Genomic DNA, 21748 nt, shown 5'->3' with positions numbered 1-21748 from the left:
CCACACTGGCCTTTCTGTCCTGGGCCTCCTTCATTGTCAGAGCAAATTGGAGGAACAGCACCTCATATTTCGCTTGGGCAGCTTACACCCCAGTGGTATGAACATTGACTTCTCTAATGTCAAGTATCCCTTGTTTTCCCTCTCTCTCTCCATCCCCTCCCCCTTCCCAGTTCTCCGACCAGTCTGACTGTCTCGGATTACATTTTATCTCTGTTTGCTTTGTGGTTGCCTTCTCCCAACTAACACCGATCTATTCTACATTTTCCTTGAGCTACATTCCCTTTGTCCTGTTTTCACACCTTGCCCTTCCTTATCTGTACACCTCCTTATCTATGTACCGCCCACTCCCCGAGACCAGTCTGAAGAAGGGTCTCGACCCGAAACGTCACCCATTCCTTCTCTCCAGGGATGCTGCCTGTCCCGCTGAGTTACTCCAGCATTTTGTGTCTACCTTCTGAAACCTTACCCTCTTAATAAGCTGATTATGCTACAATCAAGTTATTTTTAATTAACATCCAAGGGCAGTAAACGTTCACACTGATTATACAGGTAATTTCCCATGGCATTGAGAGGAGATGGGATGTTGGTAACATTAGGTTATTACAGTCCATAAATTAACACTTACCCTGATTCCGTAATTTCATCAAAATGTATTTTATTTCTCCACCAAAAAACATTAACTTTAAAACCCTGAGGCACAGAATTTTTTTTAAAAAGCAGATTCAATCACTGTATTCAACTCAAAGCATTTATTAGAAAAATAATCCAAGTTACATGAGAAGTTTTAACCAAAAGACAGGGGAATTGCATTTTTCCTAATATGCATTAAAAGGATCGAGTAAATGACACATCAGCTTTCAATGTATAAAACAAAATCGCTGCAGATTTTACCCAGATATAAATTGAGTGTTGTCAACAAGAGAAAGAATTAATCATTTTAACGGAGATACGATGGTAAACAGGCAATGAGAGCTTCTGTAGGAAACCATGCTCCCTCTCTTTTTTTCTGGCATTATTGGTGGTACAAAGTACTCATTCTGTGATGATAGCTACCCATGAGCCATCATATCCTGCACACCACCACTACTGGACGGACAGTTTGCATGTCTACAGTTCCCTCCATAATGTTTAGGACAAAGACCCATCATTTATTTATTTGCCTCTGTACACCACAATTTGAGATTTGTAATGGAAAAAAAATCACACGTGGTTAAAGTGCACATTGTCAGATTTTATTAAAGGCCATTTTTATACATTTTGATTTCACCATGTAGAAATTACAGCTGTGGTTATACATAGTCCGCCCATTTCAGGGCACCATAATGTTTGGGACACATGGATTCACTGGTGTTTGTAATTGCTCAGGTGTGATTAATTGCCTCCTTAAATGCAGGTATAAGAGTGCTCTCAGCACCTGGTCTTTCCTCCAGTCTTTCCATCACCTTTGGAAACTTTTATTGCTGTTTATCAACATGAGGACCAAAGTTGTGCCAATGAAAGTCAAAGAAGCCATTATGAAACTGAGAAACAAGAATAAAACTGTTAGAGACATCAGCCAAACTTTAGGCTTACCAAAATCAACTGTTTGGAACATCATTAAGAAGAAAGAGAGCACTGGTGAGCTTACTAATCGCAGGAAGACCTCCACAGCTGATGGCAGAAGAATTCTCTCTATAATAAAGAAAAATCCCCAAACACCTGTCTGACAGATCAGAAACACGCTTCAGGAGTCAGGTGTGGATTTGTCAATGACCACTGTCCGCAGAAGACTTCACGAACAGAAATACAGAGGCTACACTGCAAGATGCAAACCACTGGTTAGCCACAAAAATAGGATGGCCAGGTTACAGTTTGCCAAGAAGTACTTAAAAGAGCAACCACAGTTCTGTAAAAAGATCTTGTGGACAGATGAGACGAAGATTAACTTATATCAGAGTGATGGCAAGAGCAAAGTATGGAGGAGAGAAGGAACTGCCCAAGATCCAAAGCATACCACCTCATCTGTGAAACACGGTGGTGGGGGTGTTATGGCCTGGGCATGTATGGCTGCTGAAGGTACTGGCTCACTTATCTTCATTGATGATACAACTGCTGATGGAAGTAGCATAACGAATTCTGAAGTGTAGAGACACATCCTAACTGCTCAAGTTCAAACAAATGCCTCAAAACCCATTGGCCGGCGGTTCATTCTACAGCAAGACAATGACCCCAAACATACTGCTAAAGCAACAAAGGAGATTTTCAATGCTAAAAAATGGTCAATCCCTGAGTGGCCAAGCTCCTAAAACAAGCATAAGCTAAAGACGGCTGCAATACAGGCCTGGCAGAGCATCACCAGAGAAGACACCCAGCATCTGGTGATGTACATGAATCGCAGACTTCAAGCAGTCATTGCATGCAAAGGATATGCAACAAAATATTAAACATGACTACTTTCATTTACATGACATTGCTGTCGTCCCAAACATTATGGTGCCCTGAAACCGGGAGGGGGGGGACTATGTATAAACACCGCTGTAATTTCTACATGGTGAAACCAAAATGTATAAATTGGCCTTTATTAAAATCTGCACTTTAACCACATGTGATTTTTTTTTCTATTACAAATCTCAAATTGTGGAGTACAGAGACAAATAAATAAACGATGGGACTTTGTCCCAAACATTATGGAGGGCACTATAAGTCGACTGCAATGTGTTCCAGCCCACCTGCTGCCTGACCTCATTCCCCGAGCTGTGTGTGGCTCAGGGAATTCAGCTGATGTGGAAAGTGAGCAAAGGGGAAAAGGGCTGTAGTGGAGAATGGATGGATGGATGGATGGATGCTCCTTGCACCTCAAAATGTTACTGACAAAAATCTAACCTAATAAAAGAAATATGGGATTATCATATTTACAACATACAGACCAGGTTCTGTTATACCAATCTTAGTACCTAAAGTACGACAAATGCATCTTCAAAACTAAAAAACTCAGCTTCAAAAATCTAAACATTAAAGTCAACATCTCCACTAACATAAACAGGGCTGGCTTGACGTCCCTGTTAACCTTCTAGATTTTCAACTTTGCTGCAAATTTTAAAGTACTAATGTTTATGAAAATATACATTTCACGATCAACATTTCAGTGGAGCTTTTTTTTGGAAAAAGTAGCTCAGCAGTTATACCATCTTGGTTTTATTATCTATTTACGTCTGGTTCCATTTATAAACCAATCTGTTTCGAGCCTGAAACGTTTCCTTTGATTACATGCAACAGCCTTTAGGCTTATGTGTACTCTGCAATGCCGAGGCACCACATTTTACATCTCACGGATTATAAACGTTTTTTCCTTGGGTTATGTGTGACTAATTATACAGGGCAGCAAGCCAAGTACGTGTAATTGAGTGCACTCACTCATTTCCGAGAATCTTTAAATCCACTTCCACAAAGAAGACCTATGAAGATTCTAACAACGGTTCCAGGATAAACTGTTCAGCTACAAACCAGTATAACGTTATTCCGGGTCTTCTTCTTCTCCTTAGTCTTTCCGCCATTGCGAAACACGTTATCTTCTACCCACCGGCCATTTTGTTGTGAGGGTCATCACTCACAAATCGAAGTGTTACTTAAAGTTCGCCAAACTGGTTTAAATGGCACTTCCAATGCTGTTCCACCTCAACGTCCTGTTTAAATGGAGAATTCAATCTTTATGAGATACTGACATGGATAGAAAATTGGTTGACAGACAGAAAGCAAAGAGTGGGGATAAATGGGTCCCTTTCAGAATGGCAGGCAGTGACTAGTGGGGTACGGCAAGGTTCGGTGCTGGGACCGCAGCTATTTACAATATACATTAATGACTTGGATGAAGGGATTAAAAGTACCATTAGCAAATTTGCAGATGATACAAAGCTGGGTGGTAGTGTGAACTGTGAGGAAGATGCTATGAGGTTGCAGGGTGACTTGGACAGGTTGTGTGAGTGGGCGGATGCATGGCAGATGCAGTTTAATGTGGATAAGTGTGTGGTTATCCACTTTGGTGGTAAGAATAGGAAGGCAGAGTATTATCTGAATGGTGTCAAGTTAGGAAAAGGGGATGTACAACAAGATCTGGGTGTCCTAGTGCATCAGTCACTGAAAGGAAGCATGCAGGTACAGCACGCAGTGAAGAAAGCCAATGGAATGTTGGCCGTCATAACAAGAGGAGTTGAGTATAGGAGCAAAGAGGTCCTTCTGCAGTTGTGAGACCGCACCTGGAGTACTGTGTGCAGTTTTGGTCTCCAAATTTGAGGAAGGATATTCTTGCTATTGAGGGCGTGCAGCGTAGGTTTACTAGGTTAATTCCCGGAATGGCGGGACTGTCCTATGTTGAAAGACTGGATCGACTAGGCTTGAAAACACTGGAATTTAGAATGATGAGAGGAGATCTTATCGAAACGTATAAGATTATTAAGGGTTTGGACACGTTAGAGGCAGGAGACATGTTCCCAATGTTGGGGGAGCCCAGAACAAGGGGCCACAGTTTAAGAATAAGGGGTAGGCCATTTAGAACTGAGATGAGGAAAAACTTTTTCAGTCAGAGAGTTGTAAATCTGTGGAATTCACTGCCTCAGAAGGCAGTGGAGGCCAATTCTCTGAATGCATTCAAGAGAGAGCTAGATACAGCTCTTAAGGATAGCGGAGTCAGGGGGTATAGGGAGAGGGCAGGAACGGGGTACTGATTGAGAATGATCAGCCATGATCACATTGAATGGCAGTGCTGGCTCGAAGGGCTGAATGGCCTCCTCCTGCACCTATTGTCTATTGACTGCGGCATTGCTCAGAACAACTGCTTCAAGAAGGGTTATTCAGCTTTATGCAAAAAACAGCAAAAATACAAGAATGTGAACTAAAGTGGGTGAGAAAGTATGAATTAACAGGTGGCTTATCTAAGCTGTCCATCAATGCAAGGCTCAGAGCAGCCTACACCGACCAGCTGCGTGACATAATGATGTGCAAGCAAATTTTGACACCTTAAAGGATTTGTTCTAACACAAAAAAATTATAATATCACGGTGCCAAAATGTCACATTCTTGAAGTTTTGACAATTAGTTATGTGTTAAGGCAGCTACGTCATGCACTCATACAACACTGAAACAGGCCACTCGGCCCAACACATCCATGCAGACCAAGATGCCCAGCTTCGTTAGGCCCAGTTGCTCATATTTGACAAATATTCCACTCACTCATCAGGTCATCAGTGATAGGAGCAGAATTAAGCCATTCGGCCCATCGAGTCTACTCCGCCATTCAATCATGGCTGATCTATCTCTCCCTCCTAACCCCATTCTCCTGCCTTCTCCCCATAACCCCTGACAACCCTGACACCCGTTTTCCATCGCCCGGTGCGGCTCGGCCGCGGGGACTTTCCATCGCCCGGTACGGCCGCGGGACTTAACAGCGTCGGTGCGGCTCGGCCGCGGGATTTTCCATCGCCCGGTACGGACGCGGGGCCTTCCATCGCCCGGGGCGGCTCGGCCGTGGGGCTTTCCATCGCCCGGTACGGCCGCGGGACTTACCAGCGCCCGGTGCGGCTCGGCCGCGGGACTTTCCATCTCCTTGCGGGGGCTGTGCGGGTCGGTCGCCTCGGTAGGGGTCGAGCTGTCTGTCCGTGGGAGGGGCATGGGGGAAGAGAGAGGAAGTTTTTTTTGCTTCCATCACAGTGAGGGGGTGTTTGGAGTCACTGTGATGGATGTTTGTGTTGGGGTTGTGTGTCTTGTGTTTTTTGTTTTTTGTACTGCTGGCAAATTAATCTCGTTCAGTAAAACGAATGACAAATAAAGCTATTCTGTATTCTGTATTCTGTAATCAATCTTTCCAATCCATGTTAATGTCCAAGTGCTTTAAAGGTTGTTATTGTACTTGCATCAACCACTTCGTCTGGTAGCTCGTTCCATATGTTGCACAACCTCTGTGTGATTAAGTCGGCCCTCAGGTTCCCATGAGAGCTTCCCCTTCCCACTGTAAACCTATGCCCTCCACTTGATTCCTGAACCCCGAGAAAAAGACTGTGAATTTACTCTATGTGTTTTAATGGTGGTGTGAATGCATTTCGGAGTTTCAGGAGTTTTGACAGTTGAGGGGGGGGGGGGGGGGGGGGAGGTGGGACCTCATTGAAACTTACAGAATAATGCAAGGCATAGAGTGGATGTGGGTAGGATGTTTCCACTGGTGAGAGAGTCTGGGACCAGTGATCCCACACCAGCCAGCCGACAACTGGAACCACCTCCCACTCACGGAACCCTCTCTGCCACCAAAACCCAGGACCCTTGCGACAAGTTTGATCCTTGTTCGTTTAAATTCAAACTATTTGACTTTTGATCCACAAAACAACTTTTCCCTCAATGACGTACTTTATTTCATGTAGGAAGGAACTGCAGGCGCCGGTTTAAACCGAAGATAAACACAAAAAGCTGGAGTAAACTGGCGAATGGTATGTTGGCATTCATAGCGAGGGGATTTGAGTATAGGAGCAGGGAGGTTTCTGCTGCAGTTGTACAGGGCATTGGTGAGACCACACCTGGAGTATTGCGTACAGTTTTGGTCTCCTAATCTGAGGAAAGACATTCTTGCCATAGAGGGAGTACAGAGAAGGTTCACCAGATTGATTCCAGGGATGGCAGGACTTTCATATGAAGAAAGACTGGATAGACTCGGCTTGTACTCGCTGGAATTTAGAAGATTGAGGGGGGATGTTATAGAAACGTACAAAATTCTTAACGGGTTGGAGAGGCTAGATGCGGGAAGATTGTTCCCGATGTTGGGGAAGTCCAGAACCAGGGGTCACAGCTTAAGGATAAGGGATAAGGATAAGGATAAGTCTTTTAGGACCGAGATGAGAAAACATTTCTTCACACAGAGAGTGGTGAGTCTGTGGAATTCTCTGCCACAGATGGTAGTTGAGGCCAGTTCATTGGCTATATTTAAGAGGGAGTTAGATGTGGCCCTTGTGGCTAAAGGGATCAGGGGGTATGGAGAGAAGGAAGATACGGGAAACTGAGTTGGATGATCAGCCATGATCATATTGAATGGCGGTGCAGGCTCGAAGGGCCGAATGGCCTACTCCTGCACCTATTTTCTATGTTTCTATGTTTCTAAATGTATGTTTTAGAGATCTTTAGCTTATTTTATGTAGGGGGGGGGGAAACTTTTTTAAATCTGTTACCTTGACGGAGACGTGATTTTTTTCCGTACCGTATCTCCATCCGCAATGCGGCCTAACATGGAGGAGTTGGCGGCCTCTGCTGGAGACCGATTTCGGGAGCTCCAACCACGTGGCCTGCGGGACTTACCATCGCGGAGCTCGCGGTCGCTGGTTAGAGACCGACTTCGGGAGCTCCAAGCCGTAGGAGTTTCGATCGCCCCGATGCGGGAGCTTCTACCGCCCCGACTGTGGAAGGTTTGACTGCCCCGACCGCGGGAGAATAAAGAGGAAGCAGATTGGACTTTATTTTAGATTTAGATTTAGAGATACAGCGCAGAAACAGGCCCTTCGGCTCACCGGGTCCATGCCGCCCAGCGATCTCCGCACACTAACACTATCCTGCACCCACTAGGGACCATTTTTACATTTTCCCAGCCAATTAACCTACATACCTGTACGTCTTTGGAGTGTGGGAGGAAATCGAAGATCTCGGAGAAAACCCACGCAGGTCACGGGGAGAACGTACAAACTCCGTACAGACGGAGCCCGCAGTCAGGATCGAACCTGAGTCTCCGGCGCTGCATTCGCTGTAAGGCAGCAACTCTACCGCTGCACCACCGTGCCGCCATTGTCTTCCATCACAGTGAGGAATGTGGGGAATCCGCTGTGGTGGATGTTTATGTTAAATTTTATGTAGTTGTGTGTCTTGTTGCTTTTTTTTTAGCATGGCTGTAAGGTAAATCAAATTTCACTGTACCTTAATTGGTACATGTGACAATAAACTGACCTTGAAACCTTGGATAGGACAGGTTTGGAGGGATATGGACCAAATGCAGGCAGGTGGGACTAGTGTAGCTGGGACATGTTGGCCGGTGTGGGCAGGTTGGGCCGAGGGGCTTGTTTCCACACTGTATCACTCTATGACTCTATGATAAAGCTGGAACTCGACCTGTTCCTAAAATCTAATCTGTTACAAAAATACTCCAGAGCATTTTTGCGATAGATATACGACTTATCCCACACTAAAGTAATATTTTATCCCCTGTAGGTGGGAGGTTGGAATTATTTCAACCTGTGAATTGGCTTTTTTCACTTAGCTTTCAATTCTATATAACATTTATTGCTTATGAAAACTGGTGGTGTGATTGGTTTCTGTCACCTCCAGGGGCTAAAATTCCAAGGGCAGCAACTAGCCACTTCTGTATTCTAGGAAAGGATGGGGAGAATGAAGGAGGTAGAAAAAGAACACGTGCAATAAAACATAAAAATGGAGAGAATTATTTTTGCATCTCCTCGCCTTTTGGGACTACAGTTCCAGCAAGTACACTATTGATGTGGTATCGATGAAGCGTGGAGAACTGAGAGGAATAAATATGTGATTGTTGTTTCTCCAGCCACTAGGAGGAGCTACCACAGCAATGGCCTTCCAGATGCCTCCAATACTGCAATAAAGCAGCAAACCGTACCATGTTAAATGTACATTTTAATGCCAGGAGCATATATATATATAGTGTATATATGTATCCATATTCTATATATACACACACATAATATATGTGTGTGTGTATATGCACACACATACGTCCACATATACATATACACATGTGTGTGTATATGCACACACATACGTACACACACATGTACACACATATATGTACACGCACACCCACATACATACACATACACTCATTCACACACTCTCACTCATACACACTCGTACACACACACTCACTCACTCACACACACAAACTCACTCATTCACACTCACTCATACACACTCTCATACACACACTCACTCATACACACTCACTCATACACACACACACACACACACTCATATATATACACACACACTCACTCATACACACACACACACATATATATATATTTGCCATATTAGCAAAGTGCACCATATGTAATCCCATGTAATTTATGATGGTCAGGCCCTAAGAGGCTGCACTCTTAGACACCTTGTTTAACAAGGCTATCTAATTCTTTCCAAATGATATCCTTCTCCTGTCCTAGTTTGCATCTTCTGTTTCAGCCACTATTTCCACATTTTACACGATTTGGCAGCAGTTTCACTTGAAAATTGTTGTACAGTCTCATTACAGGGCCGTTTCTCTATTGTAAAAACATTATTGTTACTGGATACTGATCGATATAGCCATATGTTATTAATGTTAGTGATCAACACCTGGCAGTTCAGGTTCAGAATTTTACACAGTGCACCAGCTCACCTTTGAGGCCCTGTCTTTCTTGCAGCACTTGAATTTCAACCACAATGCTTCGATGAAGTACAGAACACTTGAGATCCAAGAGCCTTAGCAGGTAATGGGGACTTCAGAAGGCACTTCGGGCACTGATGCACAACATCCTCTTGATGAAAAACAACTTCTTCACTGCTGCTACTTCTGCAGTTTGTGCAGAGAAAGGCCTTTGAACAAAACGGACATGTTAACCGGCAAGAGTCAAGAGACTTTTCTGTTCCACCCGTGCTGCTACTCAAGTGTACTTTGCACTGATCTGCAACCCTTCTCCCCTCATGGAGATCACACAATGATGCAGTGCCTGCAATACGTCTGCAGAAAGGCTCAGCACCGACAGCACTCTGCTCTGGTGAAAGTTCATTCTGTTCCTCATCAATCCTGCAATGTTCAATCACGGAATTAAAGACTGTCCACAGCACGGCAGGATCCTTGCATCTGTGATAAATTTGCCAGTGGCTGAAAAGTTCAGATTTGCTCCCACTTTCCTGCTTACATAAAACACAGTTAAACCCAACACTTGTGAGGAACTGAAGCTTTTGAACCTTCGGAGGTGCGCTCGGATTTGCGGCCTCTAATCGGAGCTGCTGCTTGTAATGCAAAAGCATGTGCTTCTTCAATTTAAGGCACGAGCTGAACGCGTCCCCACAAACGCCACACTTGAACGGGTTCTTCTTCTCGCCAAACTGCTTCCAGTAGTTGGCCGCGTGTTTGAAGAGCTCCTGTTCCGTCTCCACGCTGGAATAAATGGGGAACCCACTGACGCACCTGCTCTCCCCTTCCACCGCCCCCTCTTCCACTTTCAGCTGCAGCGCCTCCTCGTGGACGGACAGCAGGTGAAGTTTCATGTCGACGAAGGTGGGGGTGACTACTTGGCAGCGGGCACATTTTATCTGCAGGGCACTCGGGGCGACTTCGTCACCTCCCGACTGCTCACCTTCAGCTTGCTTTCTGCAAAGACAAGGCAACCGGAAATTTCAGTTAGGTTTAGTCTGCAAATGGTTAAGTTTGGTTTAGTTTATTGTAACGTGCGCCGTGGTACAGCGAAAAGCTTTTGTTGCGTGCTTACCAGTCAGCGGAAAGACAATACATGATCACCATTGAGCCCCCCTCCCACTCCCAGTCTGACCTTTCTGTCATGGGCCTCCTCCAGTGCCATAGTGAGGCCCGCCGGAAATTGGAGGAACAACACCTCATATTTCGCCCGGGCAGCTTGCAGCCCAGTGGTATGAACATTGACTTCTCCAACTTTAGATAGTTCCTCTGTCCCTCTCTTCCCCTCCCCCTTCCCAGATCTCCCTCTATCTTCCTGTCTCCACCTATATCCTTCCTTTGTCCCGCCCCCCCTGACATCAGTCTGAAGAAGGGTCTCGACCCGAAACGTCGCCCATTCCTTCCCTCCTGAGATGCTGCCTGACCTGCTGAGTTACTCCAGCATTTTGTGAATAAATACCTCATTTACAGTGTATACATACACGATAAGGAATAACGTTTATTGCAAGGCAAAGCCAGCAGAGTCAGATCAAGGATAGTCCGAGGGTCTCCAATGAGGTAGATGGTAGTTCAGCACTGCTCTCTGGTTGTGGTGGGATGATTCAATTGCCTGATATCAGCTGGGAAGAAACTGTCCCTGAATCTGGAGGTGAGCGTTTTCACACTTCTGTACCTTTTGGCTGATGGGAGAGGTGAGAAGAGGGAGTGGCCAGGGTGCGACTCGTCCTAGATTATGCTGCTGGCCTTGCAGGTGGGCTGATAAAAAGGTAACCCATCCAGCCTTGGTCTTTGGTCGATAGCAGGAGAATATTCTGCAGCAGCAGAATATATTTAGTGCTCACAACCAGAAAAACTTAACACCTGCAAGGCAAACATCATTTGCTGATGATCCTTCAGTCCTTCACTTCAAAGATCACCCACCTATCATGAAAAACGAAGGAATCCCGACAAACAGTAAAATGATTTATGTGCAGGAAGCAACTGCAGATGCTGGTTTACACCGAAGATAGAAAGATAGACACAAAATGCTGGAGGAACTCAACGGAACAGGCAGCATCTCTGGGGAGAAGGAATGGGTGACATTTCGGGTCGAGACCCTCCTTCAGAAATGATTACATTTCAATCGATCGTGGCAACATTTCCAATACATTTCATAAAAATACAAAGAAACAGGAGGAGGAGGCCACTTGGCCACTCAAGTCTGCCGTGCTGTTTAACACGATCATGGCTGATCTATTCCACGTCCCAACTCTTGCTCTGTGCCGGTTGACCAGAGCCCTCAATGTTTTGATTTCTCAAAGATACATCAATAGTTTAGAAGAATGAGGGGGGACCCCATTGAAACATACAGAATAGTGAAAGGCTTGGACAGAGTGGATGTGGAGAGGATGTTTCCACTAGTGGGAGAGTCTAGGACTAGAGGTCACAGCCTCAGAATTAAAGGATATTCTTTTAGGGAGGAGACGAGGAGGAATTTATTCAATCAGAGGTTGGTGGATCTGTGGAATTATTTGCCACAAAAGGCTGTGGAGGCCAAGTCAGTGGATATTTTTAAGGCAGAGATAGATAGATTATTGATTAGTACGGATGCCAGAGGTTATGGGGAGAAGGCAGGAGAATGGGGTTAGGAGGGAGAGATAGTTCAGCCATGATGGTAGACTTGATGGGCCGAATGGTCTAATTCTGCTCCTATCACCTAATGACCCCCAGTAATTAGGCCTCCACGTCTTTCTAGGGCAGAATTCCATTTATTTACCATTTTCTGCAAGATAAAATTCCTATTCATTTCAGTTTTAAATGACAACTACCCTCCCCCACCCCTCCCCATCTTCCTCCTTATCTTGTAACTGTCCCCATGATTCAAGTCTCTCCCACTGGTCTGCGTTTACCCATATTTCATGTCTCGATGAGTTCCCACCTCATTCTTCTGAACACTGCAGAATACAAATTCAACTTCTTTAGCCATTCCGAACATCACAATCGTCTCATCCCAGGGATTAGCCCAGGGAATCGATTTTGAAGAGTCTAGAAAGCTAGTATGTCCTTTTTTAAATAATGGAACTAAACCTGTGGACAGAAGATAAGACTCAAAAAGCTGGAGTAACTCAGCGGGACAGGGCAGCATCTCTGGAGAAAAGGAATAGGTGACATTTCGGGTCAGGACCCTTCTTCAGACAAAGACCTGAAACGTCATCGACTCCTTTCCTCCAGAAATGCTGTCTGTCCCGCTGAGTTACTCCAGCTTTTTAGTCATAGAGTGATACAGTGTGGAAACAGGCCCTTCGACCCAACTTGCCCACACCGGCCAACATGTCCCAGCGACACTCGTCCCACCTGCCCACATTTGGTCCATATCCCTCCAAACCTGTCCTATCCATGTACCTGTCTAACTGTTTCTTAAACGTTGGGATAGTCCCTGCCTCCACTACCTCCTCTGGCAGCTTGTTCCATACACCCACCACCTTTTGTGTGAAAAGGTTACCCCTCAGATTCTGATTAAATCTTTTCTCCTTCACAAACCAATGTCCTCTGGTCCTCGATTCACCTACTCTGGGCAAGAGACTCTGTGCATCTACCCGATCTATTCCTCTCATGATTTTATACACCTCTATAAGATCACCCCTCATCCTCCTGTACTCCAAGGAATAGAATCCCAGCCTGCTCAACCTCTCCCTGTAGCTCAGAACCTCTAGTCCTGGCAACATCCTGGTAAATCTTCTCTGTCCCCTTTCCAGCTTGACAACTTTTTGTGTGTATCTTCGGTTTAAACCAGCATCTGCGGTTCCTTGCCACACATTAAACCGGTGGACATATTGCCTCACCAAACCCCTGTACAATTAGCACGCAAAAAGTGATGAAACGGAAAGACCGCGTGTGAACAAAACTCCACTGCAGCACAATAAACTTGAATGATGGAGAGGAACAGGAAAAGGTGGGAGGACAGTGAGATCTGCAATAGCAGGTTAGAAAACAAAATGAAGCCCTGCTGACATTCTTGTCCATTTCAATGAGCTGTTTATAGAATCAGCTCAGTTCCCCACATGCTTATTAGCTTGAATTCAACCTCCAAATAGGAAGCTTTCAGATCTGGCTGTAATTAACAGCCTGGACGAGTGGGGTTTTCACAGTGGTTGGAAGTGGAGAAGCTCTACTAAATACACTGACAGGCTGGAGGAAACATGCCAATGGGTGGTGCTCAGTGTCAGTAAGTACAGTATCCATGGCCTCCTCCAGAGCAACTCAACCAAGAGAAACAGAGGCTTGCAAGTGTCTGGATTACTTCACAATCTTGAATCCTAAGGGTGTTCGTTTATTGATGTGCATTACAAATTTGACTGGAAGAAAATGCTATCGTCTTGTACCCAATGCAGTTCTTATAGACTAGTAATTGGGCAAACAGTTTAAACTGAAGATGGACACAAAAAGCTGGAGTAACTCAGCGGGACAGGCGGCATCTCTGGAGAGAAGGAATGGCCAGAGAATGCTGCCTATCCCGCTAAGTTACTCCAGCTTTTTGTGTCTACCTTCGGTTTAAACATGCCCCCATTCCTTCTCTCCAGAGAATGCTGCCTGCCCCGCTGAGTTACTCCAGCTTTTTGTGTCTACCTTCGGTTTAAACCAGCATCTGCAGTTCCTTCCGACACAAATAGTTCAAACTCTTTTATTCTTGAATGGGTTTGTCTCCTCTCTTTCCACTGCCGCCAGCTCAGTTCTGCCTCCAAAAAAACAGGTTTCATTCCCCAGTAAACCTCGGTGGCTCCCACCCTGGTTTCTGCCCACAAACACGACAGGGTCACACGGTACATTGCCGAGAGTACATATTAATAGCACAGCCCGTTAAAGGTGAGGAGAGGCTGATCTGACGTTTTATTTCCAGAGAACGTGCAGAGTGAGCTATGTGACACATTTCCTAATATGGTACCTAACTGTGTGCTGCCTAATAAAAACATCAGTTCCACTCTCCGACGCCCAAATCACAGATCCGATGCCTCTTCTGAAAAAAACCTGCAGCAAAGCAGAATCACTGCAGCACTTAAGATGAAATAACCGACGATGAAAAGCCAATCCTTTTCCGAAGCAGCAACTTCCAGCACCATTTTACTCCTGAGAAATTCAATGTTCTGAAGAGGAATTAACTGCTCATTATAACTTGTGTTTACAAAAACAACTCATAGGTATTACAAAATGCTGGAATAACTCAGCGGGTCAGGCAGCATCTCTGGAGAGAAGGAATGGGTGACGTTTCGGGTCGAGACTCTGTGTCATAGGGTGTGTGATACATTGTGGAAACAGCCCCTTCAGCCCAACTTGCCCACACCAGCCACCATGTCCCAGCTACACTAGTCCCACCTGCCCGCATTTGGTCCACATCCCTCCAAACCCGTCCTATCCTTGTGCTTCACATAAGAGGGAGGATTTGAGGTGAGGGAAGTGTTGTAAAATAGGAATTCAAAGATAATTTATTTTGAAGAGTTTCTGAATTGGAAGCAGGGGTAAATAATTTAGGATAAACATAACAGATAGCTGAGGTATTACAGATGTAGTGTAAGAAAATAACTGCAGATGCTGGTACACATCGAAGGTATTTATTTCACAAAATGCTGGAGTAACTCAGCAGGTCAGGCAGCATCTCAGGAGAGAAGGAATGGGTGACTTTTCGGGTCGAGACCCTTCTTCAGACTGATGTCAGGGGGGCAGGACAAAGGAAGGATATAGGTGGAGACAGGAAGATAGAGGGAGAACTGGGAAGGGGGAAGGGAAGAGAGGGATAGAGGAACTATCTAAAGTTGGAGAAGTCAATGTTCATACCGCTGGGCTGCAAGCTGCCCAAGCGAAATATGAGGTGCTGTTCCTCCAATTTCCGGTTGGACTCACTATGGCACTGGAGGAGGCCCATGACAGAAAGGTCAGACTGGGAGTGGGAGGGGGAGGTGAAGTGCTCGGCCACCGGCCGGGAGATCAGGTTGGTTAAGGCGGACTGAGCAAAGGTGTTGAGCGAAACGATCGCCGAGCCTGCTTTTGGTTTCGCCGATGTAAAGAAGTTGACATCTAGAGTAGCGGATACAATAGATGAGGATGGAGGAGGTGCAGGTGAACCTCTGTCTCACCTGGAAAAACTGTTTGGGTCCTTGGATGGAGTTGAGGGGGGAGGTAAAGGGACAGGTGTTGCTTCTCCTGCAGTTGCAGGGGAAAGTGCCCGGGGATGGGGTGGTTTGGGTAGGGAGGAACGAGTGGACCAGGGAGTTACGGAGGGAACGGTCTCTGCGGAACACAGAAAGGGGAGGGGATGGGAAGATGTGGCCAGTAGTCGGGTCCCGTTGTAGATGACGGAAATGTTGGAGGATATTACAGATGTAGAATCACCATCAGCTGCTTCTGCATAGGATGCAGGGAGTAAGAAATGAGATACAGTCAGATTAAGCAAGAGCTTGGTGGGGAAATATCTTCAGAGAAGCTTATACTCAGAGCAGTGTGCGGCCGTTGAATGTTTGAACAGATTGAGATTTATTTGTGGTGGAGCAGACAAAATGTGTAGGAAGGAACTGCAGATGCTGGTTTAAACCGAAGGGCGGCACGGTAGCGCAGCGGTAGAGTTGCTGCTTTACAGCGAATGCAGCGCCGGAGACTCAGGTTCGATCCTGACTACGGGTGCTGCACTGTAAGGAGTTTGTACGTTCTCCCCGTGACCTGCGTGGGTTTTCTCCGAGATCTTCGGTTTCCTCCCACACTCCAAAGACGTACAGGTATGTAGGTTAATTGGCTGGGTAAATGTAAAAATTGTCCCTAAATTGTGTAGGATAGTGTTAATGTGCGGGGATCGCTGGGCGGCACGGACTTGGAGGGCCGAAAAGGCCTGTTTCCGGCTGTATTTATATGATATGATATGATATGATACTGTAGACACAAAATGCTGGAATAACTCAGCAGCATCTCTGGAGAGAAGGAATGAACTGCTGAAGAAGGATCTCGTCCTGAAACGTCACCCATTCCTTCTCTCCAGAGACGCTGCCTGTCCCACTGAGTTACTCCAGCATTTTGTGTCTGTCTTGAGATTTATTCCTAAGAGAGTATGGTATGAGATTTATTCCCAGTGAAGTGAATGGGACTAATATAAACTGGCAAGTACCTATTTCATCTATATACTAAAACTCTTGTTTGTTTGTTTGTTTGTTCCTGAACTACCAACAAAACGGTACACAATAGCACAACAATTTTAGGCCCACCTTACTCACCGTCGTCCCTTTGGTGCTAATGGAAGAAGTTTCATTGAAATCGGTGTTATATTTTTAAGCTTATTCACATTTTAAAGTTTAAATCTATCTCCTAGGGAGGGGGGGGGGGGGGGGTGATATGGGGTTGAGGGGGATGGAGTGGGGGGGAGGGGAGGGGGATGGAGGGAGTGGGTGGGGGGGAGAGGGAAGGGGAGGGAGGAGAGGGTGCTGCACCAATGCAGGAGAGGTTTGGGCCCAACGGGTCCACTTGGTTTAGTCAGGACACGAGTGCCTGTGCTTTATGGAAAGGTTGGGCAGAATAGGACATTTTTCCTTGGAGTGCAGGACGTTGAGTGGTAATCTTATAGAGGTGTATGCAATCATGAGCCTTTTACTCATGATAGGGGAATCAAAAACCAGAGGACATAGGTTCAAGGTGAGAGGGACAAGATCTAATAAGAACCAGCGGGCGACTTTTTCACTCAGAGAGCGGTGGGTATTTGGAACGAGCTGTCAGAAAGGTGGTCGAAGCATTTAAAAGGCACTTGATTAGGTACATAGATTCAAAAGGTTTTTTAGCGATATGGGCCAAACACAGTTCAAATGGGACTAGGTTAGATGGGGCAATTTGGTCGGCATGGGCAAGTTAGGCCAAAGGGCATGTTTTCATGCTTTATGATTCTATGACTCTATAAACGCTGCTCCGAATATATCCAGTAACTGAATTTCCATTGTCCTCCAGCAGAGATAATTACAACCCAATGAGTTATGACGTTTCTCACTTCAATGTGAGACCCCTAGTGAGACCGCACCTGGAGTACTGTGTGCAGTTTTGGTCTCCAAATTTGAGGAAGGATATTCTTGCTATTGAGGGCGTGCAGCGTAGGTTTACTAGGATAATTCCCGGAATGGCGGGACTGTCATATGTTGAAAGACAGGAGCGACTAGGCTTGTATACACTGGAATTTAGAAGGATGAGAGATCTTATCGAAATGTATAAGATTATTAAGGGGTTGGACACGTTAGAGGCAGTTCCCAATGTTGGGGGAGTCCAGAACAAGCGGCCACAGTTTATGAATAAAGGGTAGGCCATTTAGAACTGAGATGAGGAAAAACTTTTTCAGTCAGAGAGTTGTGAATCTGTGGAATTCTCTGCCTCAGAAGGCAGTGGAGGCCAGTTCTCTGAATGCATTCAAGAGAGAGCTAGATAGAGCTCTTAAGGATAGCGGAGTCAGGGGGTATGGGGAGAAGGCAGGAACGGGGTACTGATTGATAATGATCAGCCATGATCACATTGAATGGCGGTGCTGGCTCGAAGGGCCGAATAGCCTCCTCCTGTACCTATTGTCTATTGTCTAATGTGAAAGAGCCAATCATCAACCTTCAGACTTGGGTCACCCCCGGTTGAATGGTATTGGTGCAACATCATAGTTTCAACGTGGAGATTCAAGCATGAATAAATGAAATTAATGTATGAGCTAGAATGGCACGGTGGCGCAGCGGTAGAGTTGCTGCCTTACAGCGAATGCAGCGCCGGGGACTCAGGTTCGATCCTGACTACGGGCGCCGTCTGTACGGAGTTTGCACGTTCTCCCCGTGACCTGCGTGGGTTTTCTCCGAGATCTTCGGTTTCCTCACACACTCCAAAGAAGTGCAGGTATGGAGGTTAATTGGCTGGGCAAAAGTAAAAATTGTCCCTAGTGGGTGTAGGATAGTGTTAGTGTGCGGGGATCGCTGGGCGGCGCGGACCCGGTGGGCCGAAGGGCCTGTTTCTGCGCTGTATCTCTAAAAAAAAAATCTAAATCTAGAATGGCAGTAAGTGCAAAGTGAACTATATCTACACCAAGGAGATGCCTGGTCTTGAAACTTCATCTTCTTTTCAGTAGATATTTAGTTTAGAGATACAGCGTGGAAACAGGCCCTTTCGGCCCACCGCGCCAACCAGCGATCCCTGCACACTAACACTATCCCACACCCACTAGGGACAATTTTTACATTTACCAAGCCAATTAACCTACAAACCTGTACGTCTCTGGAGTGTGGGAGGAAACCGAAGATCTCAGAGAAAACCCACCCAGGTCACGGGGAGAAGGTACAAACTCCGTACAGACGGCACCCGCAGTCGGGATCGAACCCGGGTCTCCGGCGCTGCATTCGCTGTAAGGCAGCAACTCTACCGCTGCGCCACCGTGCCATTAACTAACCACTTCAAATAGATCCATGGGTTTAGAAGGGGAATTACCATACTGTTGTTTATCTCTTGATACCAATGGCATTTATGCTACTTTTATGCTTCTTTACCAACCGTTCCCTGTTGCAGTCTGAATAGCTCTGCCACCATCTCAGCTATTCACGTAATCTTTGTCTCTCGGCTCTTTAACTATGTTTCTGCCTACAGTCATATTGAAATATCTTTGCCATCACACCATCTCCTGTCACTTTCTTTTAAGTTATGAATAATTTCACCCACTTTTTCGGTTTTTATTTGTTTTTTCCTTGCAACCTCCCTAACTTTTTTTTTCAGTTTTAATGCCTAATTGGAACCCAGATTTTAAGTTGTTTCCTTACTGATATACCTGCTGCGTAATTCCATTATTTTTTAATCTTAAGATCCTCACATTCCTGGCAGGGCTCTAACAACCTTTGAATTTAATATTGCTGAACATAAAACGTTGAGCTTATGGTGAAAATTGCAATCTTATTATTCATCTGCTCATACCAATGCAATGGATCATGTGCTGTTTCACCAGAATCTCCTGTTCCCATTCAGAATAGAATTGTCCGCCCACAACCTGAGTTATTCATCCTGTCCTCATCTCTTTTTAAGTTGTTAACTTTATTATGTTTCTTCCCACAGTCATATTGAAAAATCTCTGCCATATCACTATCACCCTTTTTTTCCCTTTTAAGTGCTGCAGTGGGCAATTTTACCCACAGCTCGTTTTTTTAAAAAAGTTTTCATTGCTGTGCTGTTCACTTATTTTTTCCAGATCTAATGAATAATTGCAGTATTTTACATTGATTCTTCCTCCAGAAGCGGCACGGTGGCGCAACGGTAGAGTTGCTGCTTTACAGCGAATGCAGCGCCGGAGACTCAGGTTCGATCCTGACTACGGGTGCTGTACTGTAAGGAGTTTGTACATTCTCCCCGTGACCTGCGTGGGTTTTCTCCGAGATCTTCGGTTTCCTCCCACACTCCAAAGACGTACAGGTATGTAGGTTAATTGACTGGGTAAATGTAAAAATTGTCCCTAGTGTGTGTAGGATGGTGTTAGTGTGCGGGGATCGCTGGGCGGCGCGGACTTGGTGGGCCGAAAAGGCCTGTTTCCGCGCTGTATCTGAAATATGAAATATGAAAAATATGCTTGTACATAATACTTCCATTATTGCCAGTCGTCATTTCAGAACTCCTGCTCTTTTTCTTTTCCCTCTAGGTTAATTCCCGGAATGGCGGGACTGTCATATGTTGAAAGACTGGAGCGACTAGGCTTGTATACTCTGGAATTTAGAAGGATGAGAGGAGATCTTATCGAAACGTATAAGATTATAAAGGGGTTGGACACGTTAGAGGCAGGAAACATGTTCCCAATGTTGGGGGAGTCCAGAACAAGGGGCCACAGTTTAAGAATAAGGGGTAGGCCATTTAGAACTGAGATGAGGAAAAACTTTTTCAATCAGAGAGTTGTGAATCTGTGGAATTCTCTGCCTCAGAAGGCAGTGGAGGCCAATTCTCTGAATGCATTCAAGAGAGAGCTGGATAGAGCTCTTAAGGATAGCGGAGTCAGGGGGTATGGGGAGAAGGCAGGAACGGGGTACTGATTGAGAATGATCAGCCATGATCACATTGAATGGCGGTGCTGGCTCGAAGGGCCGAATGGCCTACTCCTGCACCTATTGTCTATTGTCTATTGTCTCTCACGCATAGGGTGGTGGGTGTGTGAAATGAGCTGCCAGATGAGGTAGTTGAGGCAGGGACTATCCCAACGTTTAAGACATGGTTAGACACGTTTGGAGGGACATGGGCCAAAGGCAGACAAGGTGGGACTAGTGTAGCTGGGACGTGTTGGCAACTTGGGGCGAAGGGCCTGTTTCCACGCTGTATCACTCTATGACTCTCAAAGGCAGCTTGTTAGAAAGACTGGTTCACGTTGAACAGTGGTGTTTTTGTGTTGTCTTGTCGCCATTTTTTTGTCGCCATTTTGTTGCATTCCCCTGACAATCCAGGCAGATGTACAATGCTACATCGTGCTTGGGATATCCTGAAGTAGGCGGCATCCATCGTGGTCCTCCCAGGCCATGTCCTCTCGCACAGCTGCCATCGGGCAGGAGGAACATACGGCTGAAGTCGCATACAGTTAGGTTCAGGAACAGCTACTTTCCCACACCGATTAGGTTCTTGAGCCAACCCACTCAACCATAATTCTACATTGACAATGGAACAGTGTAGACCACTTGAAGGTAGACACAAAAATCTTGGGAGTAACTCAGCGGGACAGGCAGCATCTCTGGAGAGAAGGAATGGGTGACGTTTCGGGTCTCGAATAAACTCACAGAATAGTGAAAGGCTTGGATCGAGTGGATGTGAGGAGGATGTTTCCACTCGTGAGAGAGTCTTGGTGCAGAGGTCGTAGCCTCAGAATTAAAGGACGTTCCTTGAGGAAGGAGAGGAGGAGGAATTTCTTTAGCCAGAGCGTGGTAAATCTGTGGTATCAGTGGCGCCATTGACTATCGTTCTTTTGTCCATACTTTCAAGAACCTTTATGGTGAATCCTACATGAATTGAGTTGTTTCTTTTGTTCATTGTGCCATTTGTGTGTTCTTATCTCTGATGCCTCACTTAATTTCACTGCCTCCACTGGCAAATGTTTACTTCAGCTACAAATTCTGCAAACTCTCAGAAAATAAGGGCTAACTAGAGGATGTTTCCACTAGTGGGAGAGTCTAGGACTAGAGGCCACAGCCTCAGAATTAAAGGATGTTTTTTTAGGATGCAGATGAGGAGGAATTTCTTTAATCAGAGGGTGGTGAATCTGTGGAATTCTTTGCCACAGAAGGCTGTGGAGGCCAAGTCAGTGGATATTTTTAAGGCAGATATAGATCGTTTCTTGATTAG

At 45.6% G+C, this 21748-nt stretch overlaps 1 protein-coding gene across 3 annotated transcripts in view; it reads right to left on the bottom strand.

Annotated features, from left to right (window-relative positions):
- Nucleotides 1–732: 732 nt before the first annotated feature.
- Nucleotides 733–21748, bottom strand: part of LOC144608161 (zinc finger protein 438-like) — a 204731-nt gene continuing 183715 nt past the window's right edge. For all 3 annotated transcript variants that reach the window (XM_078425604.1, XM_078425615.1, XM_078425625.1), the window contains 2 exons: nt 9404–10381; nt 733–3662 (listed from right to left, as the gene is read on the bottom strand). In XM_078425604.1, the coding sequence (XP_078281730.1) occupies nt 9439–10381 (943 nt within the window). In that variant the 3' untranslated portion in view covers nt 733–3662; nt 9404–9438. The remainder of the gene's footprint in view (nt 3663–9403; nt 10382–21748) is intronic.

Source organism: Rhinoraja longicauda, chromosome 2 (assembly GCF_053455715.1).
Source record: "Rhinoraja longicauda isolate Sanriku21f chromosome 2, sRhiLon1.1, whole genome shotgun sequence".
NCBI classification, from domain to species: domain Eukaryota; kingdom Metazoa; phylum Chordata; class Chondrichthyes; order Rajiformes; family Arhynchobatidae; genus Rhinoraja; species Rhinoraja longicauda.
This window is presented reverse-complemented; position numbering and strand designations above follow the sequence as displayed.